Genomic DNA, 14,996 nt, shown 5'->3' with positions numbered 1-14,996 from the left:
ATGACCACCAGCTTCATTAAATTCTTACACACATCAGTGATGAGCACTGCCATAAGCCAACTTACAGGCTTAGATATTTTCCTCAGTATAACACAAATAATAGTATCAAAGCTCAGACTCGTTCTGTTCTTGTTTCTTATCATATGAGTACATTTGGAGATATATAATTGATAACAGAGTCTAACATTTAGAGAATGTAGATTGACACAAAATATGTATATAAATTATACATATTTTATTTGACAAAAGTGCCAAAATATCATAAATATAATATAAATATTACAAATACAAATAACCAGTGAAAGCACAATGTTCCCTTTTAATAGGAAAACCTGAAAAAAAGTTGAACTGTACACCATCTTTAATGTTTTTTTTTTAAATAAACATCTTGGTTACCTCTTGGTGCAATTAAAATGTTACAGTGATTTAAAGGCATTTTAAAACTCTGGTTTTGAAGACAGGAAATGGTTAAGTCCAACATGGTCAGGGTGGTAAACAGGTACCTGATATGTCACACCTTAAGTCAAGAATAAATGACAAGTGCAAATAAAGATTTCTCAGTTGTGACACATTTGGCCCCTCCCTCTTTGTGCTGTGCTCCAATAACAGTTCAGCAAACTTGGTACCCAGCTGAACCTCAGTCAACTTCCTATTTTCTGTACTTGGATATTCTATGTACAAGGCTTGTATGTGCTGAAAAGAAAAACTAATTTTGCAGAAGATTAAAAGATGTCGCTGTGGGACCTCGATAAGCAACATATATTGCCAAATTTTAATTTAGCAAAACGCTAGCTAACGATTGATGTAGGTTTGCTATCTACTTAGCTAGTGTTTTGCTAACATTTGCTATTAGATGTTACTAGCTGGCTACTTAGTGATGCACTTTTGCTAGCTAGTTGGGTAGTGTTTTAAAGCATTAGCTAACTTAGGTGACTGTTGCTTTTACAGATCCCCCAGCAACAAAACATGTTTTAAACACACAAAATGTACAACATGTGCTGCTATGGGTCTCTCTCACATTAAATCAATAACAAAAGCAGACACACAACTCACCAACATATATAACATATGTCTAGTGTTTTTACATGTTTAAATGAAGAAAAGGTACATATTATAGCTTTCGCCTTCTTCAACACAGACAAGCTAAGCACACAGGATACAGAAAACAGGAAAGGAGAAAGTTGACTGAGGCTCTAAAAGGGGCGGGACTTTGGAAGGTTTAATTGCACATGGCTCTGACATGTAAAGAAACTGACACATTTAAATGCAAGAACACACGAAACATGAGACTTGTACGTAATTCAAACACAGCTGTCCTACTTCTGTTCTGAAATGCAAAAATATCGTCACAGGCCTTAAATGTCGCTGCCTCTGTTGACTATTTAACATTTGATTCAGCTCAGAAACATAATGAACAATTTTAGAAGTGCAGCAGTTTCAAATGCTGTAGGAGTGTTTTCTTTGGAGATAAAAGCCTATTGTGTGTCAGTCCCACTGACACGAGGTGTCTGATTACCTCGTCTGTTGTGTCATCTATAAACTACAGGATATTACACATCCGGGTGTCTTGGCTCTGTTCATATTTGAGAAAGCAGACGTGCTCCCAGCCAGATCATAAAAACATTAACAAGATAGTGACATACATTCATAAAAGCGGTGTGTAGTCGTAAAAAAAAGTTTCTATTCTGCTTACATCAATGCCCTCAATCTGAGTAAATATATCATCCCGGTGAATAAAAACATAATTCTCTCCTTCGCTTAAAGACTAAACCATAAAAGACAAGTTATTATTATCTCATTTCATTTAAAAAATAACTGTAAAAAGCCCCCCAATGAATGGAAACGACTTTAAATAAAATATTTATACAAATTCCTTCAAGCCTGTATAAAACCACAAGATTATTAAACCCTACCCAGAATTTCTGATTCCATATGAACCACTCATTATTCTACAGGTTACTTTATTTCACATTCTCACGTGACACTGATAAAGCTGAAGGTTAACACAGTTAAACTGCCATGTTGCCTTTCTCTGGTGGCAGCAGTTTCTCCTCAGCTGAGTCCTGAGGCGCTTTGTGAGGAGTCTTCTTCATTTCTAGACTTTTGACCCAAGTGTAGGCTGACGAACCGACAAGAACCATCATGTTGCTGGTCCACCACAGGGGGCTCTTACTGGAACCATTGTACATTACCGCAATAACAGTCTGCGCACAGGCCTTTGCAGTCCCTGAGACGTTGTGCGTGAGCGGGCTGGTAAACTTGATCTGGAGGCCCGTGACGTAGCCGATGGCGAAACCAAACACTCCTCCGAGCGTCATCATGGCCCAGAACCCGAGGTCAAAGAGGCGGTTGAAGCTGGTGACGCGGCCCAGCTCTCCAAACACGATGATGAGGGGAAGGAAGAGGACGCAGGCGTTGATGTTGTTGTAGAAGGACAACTTCCAGATGTTTCCGTCCACCGCTGGCATCACTTTCTTTGTGTAGATGGCGTTCAGAGAGACGAAAGCGCTGGCGAGCACCCCGAAAAAGACACCTGTCCAGGAGAGGGACCCTGCAATGCCTTCCTGGTCCACACCGAGCCAGAATCCACCTGAGAATCACAAAGAATTTCAGCAGTGAAATATCTCAATATGTCTCTTATTTATATTTTTAAAGTCATCACAGTGAGTAACTCTTATATGTCTTGGATTTATTTAAAACTTTTCAGCCAGGAATTGAAATATTGATTTGAACTAGGGGTGCAAAAATCTGTTCTGCTTCCACAAACATTTTCATGTTCTCATTCACGAGTTCCCAGAGCCAATTTGCTGTATTTTTTTAAAAAACCAAAAAGCCCACATCATATTTATATCCTAGCAAACTGAATATTTAGAAAGAATTAAAACAGAAAAATAGCAAATTGTCACATCTGAGAAAATTAAACCAGCACATTTTCCATGTTTGGTGGATAAATGACTGAAAATTGTTGTTGGTTGATGGATCTTTTCAGAAATAATACATGTTGTAAGTTTACCTTTTTCTGTGTAGACAAAACGATAAAAAGGCTCATCACGCCTATTTCAAAGACCATTTGAAGGCAACAGGAGAGGAGCGGAGACAAAATGAAAATTGCTATTGAGAGCTAAGAGATTACAGATTTGAATAGAAGTACTTTGTGTTGGTAAGATTTTTTAAAAAACATATTCATTATTATTATTTATTTATTTATTTTGCTGTATTCACAAAACTGAATCAGCAACTGTATAAAAAACAGCAATAAACTTGAGCTTCTGTGCTTTGATTACCCAAGTAGTGTAATCAGTAACTCATTACTCTGCACAGACAATAATACTAAAAAGTAACATTACTTTCAAATGAAAGTAACTTGTAATATGTAATATATTAGTCTACATTTTGAAAGCAACAAAACTGATCATGACTTCACAACATATCAAAAGAAAGTTTGGAAAATGATGCCAATGGTAATGATGCTGGTTTATGTGTTTCCTGATGTAATTAGGTTTTTAATTAGTTGATGACTGAAATGTAAATAATAATTTTTTAAAAAGATGATTAATGGTTTGAGCCATTTAGCTCCAAACAAGGGACATTTTGATGCTGCAGCTTACAACAATGTTTAAAACAACAGTCTGTCTCCAATTTTGTTTTGCAACAGTTTGGAGAAGGCCCTGTTTCAACATGTCAACACACCCACGCACAAAGCCAGGTTCATTTAAAACACAAAGCCCTGACCTCAACCCCACCCAGCATTCTTAGGATGAACGGCAATGCCAAATCTGATCGCCCTACATCAGGAATGAGGCTGAATGAGTGGATTTTTTATGTGATGTCCAGTCATTGTTGATGTTAAATGTAGTCAAAGCAATAAATCCCTCAGTGCTGCTATATTGACCAAAAAAACCTGAGTTCTCCTGCTCATGGGGCTGTGCAGCAGTGAATACATGTACCAGGATGCATTGTGTGTGAACTTCTGATGTTGTGCATCACCACCCTTGCCTATGGCTATTACTTTGTTTGGCAGAACGCAACACCATGTTACAAAAACCCTCATCTAACGTTCCTTCTCGCTACCCAGAGGACAGTAGAAATCCAAGCCGAAACACTGATGTCACTGGATGCAGGAAGAATGCCAGATTTTGCAGTCACTACAGACTTTACTGCATCAGCTGACTACATTTACAATTAACAGTGACTGAATATTCACCTAAAAAAGTGTAAAATGTTCCCTTTTGTGTCCATTAGAGCTGCAACAATTAGTTGATTAATCAATTCACGATCGAAAGAAAATTAGTTGCCAAAAAGTTGGGTGATGTCTAATGAACTGGCATATGACTACGTCCATGGTGTAACATCACCATGGGTGGCCTGGTATTTCAGTTAGGAGAGTGTCTGACCCATGTACTGAGGCTGAGAGTCTGCAGTGACTGTGAGCTTTACTCCCATCTACATCGCTTTCCTGCATGTCAGTCGCCCACTCTCTCTCTCCCTCTTTCCTCTCATATCATCAGCTGTCCCGTAATTAAAGGCATAAAAGCCCCCAAAACACCAGAAAAGATTGCTGAATTTTAATTTCAAATAAATTGTCTTTCATGTGATATTTTTGTTTTCATATCATATACACAGGGTAGGCGCACACTACTACATTTTAATGCTGGTTATAATGGTGGTGGGCTAGTTTTAGTAACACTGGACTACATGATTAAATGATGAATTGAAGGTTGTTTTGAAACCACCAGCTGGTCTTTACTAAGCCTGGTCCTGAGTCTTTCTTAGTTAAGACCATATCTTCAGAGTGGACTTCACGTCGGTTGCACCAACCAGACTTAAGCCTAGTCTTAACTACGCAGTCTTAGCAATGCAAATGCCCACAAGACTACATTATGGCTGTCGCCTAGCAGCATGGCAATGCTATGAGGCACTGTTCACTGCTGTCTTCCACTTGTCTTGAGAAACAGTCGACTTTAAGAGAAATACAAAAGACATAAATGGTTGTTCAGAAAGCACAGATGGACAGACATTAGTGAGCACACTGTTTCACTGCACTAGAAAACACAATATCCCAAAACTCCCTTTAAAAACTGAGCAATTTTAAGAGGTGCTGAGTTTGAAGAAACTTAATGAAGTTTCTGAAGTGCTGTCTATGACGATTTCTTAATAATTTGGGCATTCTTGTAAATTATGCAAATGCTATTTACATCTTATGCCTGATGTTATGTCTGACTGAGTATGAGTCAGTTCCCGCCTGCATTACTTTAATTTTCCACACAGTTCTGTTGAATAACTCATCTCTTTGAGAGTTCATGGCACAGAAGGTTTCTGTGAGTAGAGGCTGTATATCTGTATTAATCACCTAGATTTTGACTTAACACTTGCTCCTCCTGACTTGCATAAGCTCTACACCCAGTCTTAGCAACAAAACAGCTTAAGCCTAGATGGTGCAACTGGCATAACTATTAGGTTGGACTTGCCAATGCCAAGTTAAGACCAGGCCTAAGTCCTGTCGGTGCACCACCCACATATTTTTGGCTTAAGAGCAAACTTAATTTTAACCACTGACCTGTTTCAGTGGAATACAGTCAGACGTATTCTTGATATTTATTATTCATTTAACACATTGGTTCCCAACCTGGGGTGTGGACCCCCCGTAGAAGGGCGCCAGAAATCACAGTGGGTCCTGAAGACTTTGTCTGTTCTGAGGTCCTCAAAATCAGATACGCACATGTCGACTAAAATCACAATTTCTGGGTCTGTAAACCTTTTTCCAAAATTAAATTCAAGCACTTAGAGGGTGCATTTTCAATTGATTACAGCACATTACAGCTGTGGCAAAAATGTTATTGTGCTATTATTAACCAAAGTTGTGTTATGTGACAGACTGTTGAATGTCAAAATGTGTCACCTGTATGTGAGTAGACTTGGCTTCCTATTAGCGTTACACATTTTGTGCATTTTCCATTGTTGAAAACACTAACAAATGATTAATTGCTGAATCACTCATAATTAATAAGATATAAACTACGTTTTTTTTCTCATTTTCTTGTTTTGTTTTCTTTAATTTATGTTTAATTTTAAGTTTCTTTACCTAATAAATGGCTCCGCCACACAAAACAATGTCACATGAGGTGCAATTACAGCCATTTCTAGACTACTGATTGTAATTTACTGCCTGTACAATCTGTTGATCAGGTTGTTGTCAGGCTTCCGCAGAGGCTTGATGACGAGCTGATCATTTGAATCAGGGAAACATCTGTAACATGCAGGGCAGGGGGTCCCTGAGGGGCAGGGGGTCCCTGAGGACCAGGGCTGGGAACCACTGCAATTGACACTAGGAGGAAAGTTAGTTTTACAAACCTAATATGACCCCGCAGCATATTAAGGCTCTGTATGATGTGGTCTGTTTCAGGATGACGTAGGATAACAGCACATTGAAGACTGTGCTGAGTGAACGGCCGATGGTGTAGAAAGCCACTCCGACATATTTCAGGCACAGGTTGTTGAAGGTGATCATGCAGATGAAGACGACGGACAGCGGCAGCACCTCCCTGCACGTCTTCAAGTCCAGTCTGACCGCCGGGAAGTCGATGAATCCCGGACACAACCTGGAGAACAGCTGCATGACCCAGCACAGTCCGACCGTCACCACGCACTGATAGAAAGTGACAAACAGCGGCGCGTCCAGGTCTTTGTTGTCCAGCAGGTAATTGTTAAGGAACACCATGGTTATCGAGACAAACCAGTAGAGAGCGACCACAGCCGCGATCCGAAGAGCTCGGAACAGGAAAGTCTCTCCATGTCCCTCCTGCTCCATCGTCTCCGCGCCGGACAGAGCCATCCTCAGTATACTGGACCGCTTCAGCTGTGTCCTGTTCATGAGTACAGAGAGACGAGGACAGCCTGGGTGAGAAACTGGGGCATTTACATCAGCTAATGTGTCGCTAAAAGCAGAGCTACAGTGTAACTATACTATACATGGCTGCTCAGTTCCGCCTGCAGCAACAACAATACAACTTCCTGTTTCAACTTTTTCAGAATAAGAGCTCTAAGCCTGACTAAAATCTTAATTTGCACAAAGTAATTATTAACCGATAATGGATCTTTGGGACGTGAATGTCGATACCCATATAAGGTAGTAAAAAAAACAAAAACAAAACACATCCAGATATAAATACATAAGCCAACATTTATTGTTATTTTCTTTGATTCTGTTTTTATTTTGCTTTTATGAAGCAATTTGTAACTATGTACGTTCCAAAGGGTGAAAGTTTGATATTTTTAATATCTATAAATAAAAAACAAACAAAACTGCACTGTGAAAGTAAAAAAAATTGCACCAAGCGTTTGCACCAAATATAAGTCATGTCAGTCCTGCTGTTCTGTGCTTTATTGTTCTTTAGACTATAGCTGCAACAATTAGTCAATTAATCAACTGGCTGACACTTGCTGATCCCAGCGTCTTAAATGTAATTAAATGTACTCCTTTTTTTTGTTACTTACAATAATAAATGAAAGCTTATACGTTGTCTTTCACAATCTCTTAATAGACTCAATGATCATATAATGATCAGGAAAATAATTGGCGACTTAAGTGATAATGAAAATAATTGCCAGTTGCAGCCCTAATTTAGACAAAAAGAAAAAATACAAGTATGACAATTAACCTTAGTTTTGCATTTTGAGATTAAAATGAGAATGGCATTGACTAATCGATTTCAGGAGATCCTTATTTATTAAAATTGCATATTTTAAGATATACAGTTACAGATGTACTGAATTTCAAATATCACTATCCAAATAAAGAAACCATGTATTAATGAAGAAATATTAAAAACAACAAAAACAACAACAACAACTTGTAGAAAAAGGAACACTTTTAATCCTTTGCAAATGTAGCCAGGATGTCTATTCAGTCACCCAATAATATTTATTGTAGGCCTCACTAACTGTTCTATTGGGTTCCATGTTTGCCCCAGCAAAGAGTTTTAATGTTGTTAAAGGATGTATATTTCAATATCATTTCGTCATTATTCTGGCAAGAATAATCGTTAAACATTTCTTTCAATAGATGGGTGTTAACATCAAACACAAAAAATGTTTTTTAATTCCCCACTTTTATTTTGAATGTACACAAGATACAAACCGGAAGTCTCCTGACTACTTCCTCGTTTAAACCAACTTCTTCATCTTTTTTTTTTTTTTTTTCCTTAAATTTAAAGACATAGTGTCCCGGAAGAAATATATTCACAGATAGAAACGTGGTCCAAAGTCCAAAATCTTTCAAAACAACCTCTGAGCTCTCATTAATCAAAGTAGTTCATTTATCTACATGTCTCAGCTTTTAGAGGGCTACAGAGCAAGACACATTTTAACTCTTACATTTGTTCTATCCATTTACTTTCAAACTAATCTAATTTTAATAGCCTGTCACCTGCCATAAATTCTATTCTAGTCCTCATTTTTTAATGATTGGGTAGAAGTAAAAAGGTTTTCATACCGTGAATTATCGCAGACTGCTCTGTTGTTGATAAATCCAGCATGAGAGGCTCTAAACCAGGAAGTGTCTGGTCTCTTTACTGTTCGTCTTACCCCTCCCATGAACTAAGTGCGCAGGTGTTTGGGTGACCTGCCTTTCCTGTTTGACAGCCCTCTGGCTCTGACGTGCCCTGTGGGCTCAGCTGGTTCTTGTGATTTGAGGACGCCTTCAGGTCCTGGTAGGTGGAGTTTACATTTGTGTAATTGGGTGCACCTAGTGGTAAGACCACACAGAATGCATACAGGATCAGCCGTCCGATTCCTTCTCTCTCTGACGCAATCGCTGCCTCTCCCCTTCACTCCACGTATTTTCTTTTGTTTGCTTTCTTTGTCTTACACTACAGAACACTTTCATACATCCACTCACTATCATTACTCATCTACTGATTGAGCATTTCATAAATTTAGTTAATAACTTTTTTTTGCCTTTGTTGTAAATAAGTATGATATTTCCAGTACAACTGTGTGTATTTCCCTCCTTTCTCCATGGCCCAACAGCTGTGTTATAACAATACAGAAAATGTGAGTCATTTTCAACATCTCCTAATTCGCATAATTCACCCCACTTGTTTTCCCTCTGGATGATTTTAAATGTGCCAACTTCAAGTGCCAGAGAAAGGATTCCTGTTCTCAGCTGTGTAACTAAACACCTCTAACTCTTAAACATAAGATTCAGGGTCATAACTGGGCTTGACTTGAGTATACTTAAGAATTTTCATTTCAACAAATCTTTTAACCATTTTGCCTCAAATCCAGCAAGTAATTGTGTTCATGCTGAATGATAAATTATTACTGTACATATATTATGACTCAGCTTTAGAGCTGCAATGACTGATCACTTATTAATCGACCATTAAATTAATCGCCAACTAGTTTGATAATCAATTGTAGGTAATATTTTGATAATATGTCCAATTTCTCTGATTTCAGCTTCTAAAGTGTGAAAATGTTCTGGTTTATTGACTCCTCTGTTTGCGTTTTGGACAAAACAAGACATTTTTGTGTGTCATCTTGAGCTTTAGGAAACACTGATCAACACTTTTCATCATTTTGTGACATTTTAGGGACCAAACAACTACTTGATTAATCAGTTAAAATAATCATTAGTTGCAGCTAGTTCTCATCCTCCTCAAGAATATCCTCAATCTCTTTAATCCACGGAGAATTTAGTGATTTACCCCAAAGAAAATGACTTTTTCTTTGACCCTGTTTCTTGACTGTAACGAAACAGTTCTGCAACCTTTAAAATGTTCAACTTATTGAATAAGGAATCCAACCAATATCACCCTGAAGAGCCAAAGTAGGAGCAAACTTAGGAACGCCTAAAAACAGCCTGCAGCTCTGTCCTTTTTAGAGTCTGCCATTTTACATTCAATACAACACAGTGCAATAAAATACAGGGTTTGAAAACCACTAAGGAGATACTGCTAACCTGAGGTCCACGCAGAGAGAGTGTAAAGTCATGAGGGCCTTTTGTTTTGTTACCTTTTAGATAATAAATCTAAATGTTTGCACCTGAAGATATCAGACTGCACTCTGGCTCATCAATGACAGGAACATTTAGGCCTTGATTTTTGCTCTTCATCAGAAAAAAGTCACAGGCAGCCGAGAAAACAAGAATAAAGGTCATGTGTCACACCAAACAGCAGATGTCTTAATAGTACAGAACCAGTGTAGGAGTGAACAAAAGGAGAGACAACGATCATGAGGGCGTGTGACAGTTGTGACCAGATTTTAAAATAGGAGTCACTGTGTGAAGGAGCTGTGAACTATACCAGTTTTTCCGGTCTAATATTCATGGATGACTCAAGAAGGTTTTCAGAGTTACAATTACTACAAGAATTTTACAGATTCCACTTTATTTGCTCATACAGGCCTATTTTAAAGTTCAGCATGCAGCACATGTACTACATTTTCACAGTCTTTATGTTTTTTTGTTCCAGTTGTCCATTTTATTTATACACCTCATGATAATAATAATCCACAGCCCTGCAGTAAAGATGAAGCCACTCTCACTGACTGACCTTCAACTTTACAGGATTTTATTTTAAAGAAGAGAAGAAGAAGAGAATGTATTTTATGCATTAATTCTATATAAAACAAACCACAAAGAGTTAATGAGATTTATGGTAAAACTTTCTATGACATCCATGTCTATAATGCTTAACTGACTTTATCAGTTGCTTCCACAATTATTGTTAATAATTGTTGGGTGGGGGTGAACTTTTTATGGCTACTGAAGGGGGATAAGCCAGAAAAAGTTTGGGAACCACAATATATACTGTATAGTATTAATGCAAAAACACTGACAGTTCTTTTTTTTAATTATATATATTATAATTTTCTTAGTTTTAGCAGTAATTCATCATAACCATTTAAAATGCACAATGCATTATAAAATGATTACAGTGTTTTACAACAAGTGAAGCTGTTCATCATCGAAAAGTTGTGTCAAACTGGAGTATTCACTTTCTTTTACAAATAAATTCATTTTACAGCGCTCTGTGTGTTGTTCTTGTTTTAATATTTTTTACATTTCTTTTAAAGCAACGATAGCTTACAATGTGTTTTATCTGTCTACACCTCAGGAGTTCATAAGTTATTATAAATTGCTTTGCTATATAATGTATCATGATCTTTGTTAAAAATCATCATCAATATATTGCTACATGTTGTCACAAGCACAGTTTAACACACTGTAAGTATGTTTGTAATGCAGTAATGAATGGTGTCACTGATAATGTTACTAAATTTACACTTGAAGGGAACCTCAATGTTACCTAACAGGATTGTTTGGTTGACGGTTTATTTTTTTGGGCGTGGACGATGGTGCCTCTGAGGCACCATGACTTCCTGCTGCACCTTCTGTCGTCTGCTTCAATTAACCATCATCTGTAACGAGAGGTGTGCTAATAAACCCAACAACACCTTCACCAGTTCTCTTTTCTCAAAAATCTAAGTCACTTTCCATGATATTATCCTACTAAAACAGCAAATATATTATTTATTTAGTTCTATATAATAGTGAAAACAACATCACAGATTTCTTCTTGTGTGTTTTCCTGATGAATTATCATTTTATATAAACACCAGCAGGCATTCACAGTCCACTAATACTGAATATTACCACTGTATTAAAGCTTCAGGACAGTAGGTGGCAGCAAATTATCAATGCTGATTTAGCAGCTGGCTGCAGGATTATGAACTTTTGACTGACACTTAACTCGTGCTCACACTTTATGTAGTTTCATAGTGCCAATCAGCACAAGTTTCTTATGAAACAACACAGGATGTATTTTTTCAAGAGTAATAGTGATAGTAACAGCAGTAAAACACCTCAAATACACCACCACCACAGATCTTTTCTCATTCAGACCATTTTATTGCCCTTTTCGTACAAAAATGCAGCCCTTGATCACCTACAACAGTGATACTCAAATGGCTTTGCCTGGGGGCCACTTTGGCAAAATCAGAGTCGGCCAGGGGTCAATTAATAAACAAACATGAATAATAATGTTATTTATTGGATAAAATCAATCAACATTAAACGATCAATAACTCATCTTTCTTTGAAAGTCATTATTTTCAGATTAAATGACTTATTAACTCATGTTATTCACTAAATTCATTTGGTGCAGGGATTGACAGATAAATCAACCTACAGTTTTTTACTGCATGCAATGACTGCAAGTGAATTTTAGTTGTAAATGCTCATATGGAAAAATTTTACACAACATTAAACAGCTGGAACCTCTTTTATCCTGCAATCCTCAAATGTTGGAACGATTTATAATCATAAACATAAACTACAACCACCAAAGACAGAATAGCATCGCATATTAAATCATATTTAAACTATTTTAGTATGAAATATGCATTTATGGGATCAGAGTTCTCCTCATTACCATACAGCTTTTGTTCCTCCGCAGCTAATAGTTGTCTTCCCCTGCAAAAATAGCTCACCGCGCTGCACTTTGCATGGCTTGAAAGGCCGTCCCGCAAAGCTCAGCCTCCTCTGTTACTAACGGCCTCATTTATATCATCCCACAACACTGGTATGTTTGTTTGTCCCTCCTTCTGAGAAAAAAAGCATCGCGAATCCTTTTATTTTCACTGTGAATTACACAAAATGGTCGGAGGGCCACCCGGCACGCTATATCAGGGATCGGATACAGCCCACAGACCACAAGTTGGGCATCACTGACCTCTGATCACTCACTGAGCTGTGAGTTAAATATAATCTAAGTCTAAATCATATCATCTCTTGGATCTCTATTATCTGTGAATCTTGGAATAGATACTCTTTACTTTTGTATTATTTTTTTCGTTTGACAGTGAAGACAGACAGGAAGTGTAATGAGAGATGTTGATAAAAAAATCCCTTTCAGAGGGATGCTGTGATTAGTCGCATCTTAGACCAGTAATCCCAGAGACACCCAAGTTTAGACTATTTCCTATGTTCCAGAACCATCTCCACCCATCTGTTATATCAGCGCCATCTGCCTAAAAACACATTTTTATAGGTTTTAGTTCCCTTGTTTGCTTTTATGCTTGCTCTGATTATCTGTATCAATACTTGGTGTTTTCTTTTTTTTTTGGTACAGATATTTTCTCTTCTCTCTTCTCTTTCTCATGTTTTTTCCTCTGAACTCCCACTTCACTTTCCTGTCCAGACCTCGTGTCAAACCACGTGTCTCCCTGCTGTCATCCTTCTCCTGCTGCACAGTTGCAAGCCTGCTTAGTTGCCGGAAAATTGCTGTAAGTGAATGTTGTCTGTTGGTGTTATATTTTCTGCTACAGTACACAGCAAGTCACTTTGCTGGTGTTGCAGCGTTAGCCGCTGAGTTGGTAAGCTATGCCCATGGACTCATATATGCTCTCAGCGAGGATGTAAAACTCCATTTTCGTCCAAGAACACAGAGGAGTGTTTGTGCAGCCTGACTCGGCCCAGACAACACATCCATCAGGGGGTGTCTGACCCCTCATCGCGCTTCCTTTTGCTCAGACTTTGGAAGGGGGAAAAAAAAATGCCACGCTGGAGCCAAGTTTGCTATTCACAAGATGGTCTGCTACTCTGACCTCTGTCAGCTGGGGAGATTTCCACATTTTATTAGCACAAAAATGGAGGGAAGATACCTGAATCACGGAGGCTCCATACAGTTTTTTTCAACCAACATTTCAGTGAAATACTCACATAAAATCCTTAAAATGAATAAACCAACACCAGTCTGATTGAAATTCCCCTGACAGCACAATAAAAACATTATTTAAGCGAAATTAAATGAAATAGAGATATATTATTCAAATAACCCGACATCCATTTGACTGATATTACTTGGAGTGCATAAAAAATGAAATAATACATAAAACAGAGATGTCTGTTTTTGCAAAGAGCCAAATGTAATAAACAAGCAGCTGTCCGGCTCAAAACAGAAAATAAAGATGAATCGGAGAGTTATGGATGAATACAACCCAGGTTCTAAAGAAGCTGCGTTATAGCCTTCAAATAAACGCCAGAGGCTTGTGCCTGATTCTGTCTCTCAAAAATTACAATGAGAATTTCAACTGATAAGAATTTAAAAATATTGCTGATTCCCTTTGTTGTTCTGTACCTGTTTGATGTTTAAATTTCGTTGTCTTGGATTTCTACATAAACAACATCAGAATATACTTCCTCCCACTTCTTTTGCTTTGTTATAAAGACGACATCTATCATAAGACAGAGCTGCCTTCACATAGATTCAAGATTCAACTTTATTGGGATATTAGTCGTGGGCTCCTCAGCCATCCAGAACCTCTAAAAGACAACATACAAAAAACATGACAGAAAAAGCCACTAATTGCCTTTCACTGAATAACAGTTTTTTTTTTTTTTTTTTTTTCCAGTGCTAGTGGGAGGGAAGGTGGGTGGATATGTTGAGTTTTGGACTGAGTTGATGGAAGTGAAGGTTGGATTGTGTTCTTGTTTTTTGATAAGACATCTTATCATCTGTGAAATCAGAGACCAGTCCACTGTGACATCCTGGATTTGTTATTGTTTACTGCTTACAGTATAAAGTTAATAAAAAAGATTTAAGAACACGCTGAACTTCACACTGAATACTATTAACTGTTACAATGAAAGCGTCATGTGTTGCATTTTTGCTTAAAGCTACAAGGAACCTGCAGAATCTGGTGATTTTGGACCGTTGAACAGTAGAGTTTCCTCCATCATAACCACAAAATACAACGTAAAAAATAAAATTATCTAAACAAAAACGCCCTTGTAGCTGTCTCGCTGACTTCCCCAGCACAGACACACAGATCCGGCTCTCAGACAATAAACAATACTTTTATTTTAGAGACTCCTGCTCAGAACACAACAACATAAATCAGCAACACATGACACACGCCTGCGGCTGCCCGGCTCCTGCAGCACACGTCCATTCAACATCTAAACAAAGTCTCAGGCAGATTTTCTCTGGGTG

The 14,996-nt window shown here is 37.9% G+C and overlaps 1 protein-coding gene across 1 annotated transcript; it reads right to left on the bottom strand.

Annotated features, from left to right (window-relative positions):
- Window positions 1–299: 299 nt before the first annotated feature.
- On the bottom strand, window positions 300–7,000 carry slc35c1 (solute carrier family 35 member C1). Its single transcript, XM_084733062.1, has 2 exons — window positions 6,352–7,000; window positions 300–2,590 (listed from the first exon to the last, which is right to left on the bottom strand). Exons 1-2 carry the CDS (start codon window positions 6,869–6,871, stop codon window positions 2,010–2,012), a joined length of 1,101 nt encoding a protein of 366 aa, XP_084589188.1. The 5' UTR covers window positions 6,872–7,000; the 3' UTR covers window positions 300–2,009.
- Between the last annotated feature and the right edge of the window lie 7,996 nt (window positions 7,001–14,996).

The sequence above is a fragment of the Lutjanus erythropterus genome, chromosome 1, assembly GCF_056507025.1.
Source record: "Lutjanus erythropterus isolate fLutEry1 chromosome 1, fLutEry1.hap2, whole genome shotgun sequence".
NCBI classification, from domain to species: domain Eukaryota; kingdom Metazoa; phylum Chordata; class Actinopteri; order Lutjaniformes; family Lutjanidae; genus Lutjanus; species Lutjanus erythropterus.
Note: the sequence above shows the minus strand (reverse complement) of the source record. Positions and strands in the feature narration are given on the sequence as shown.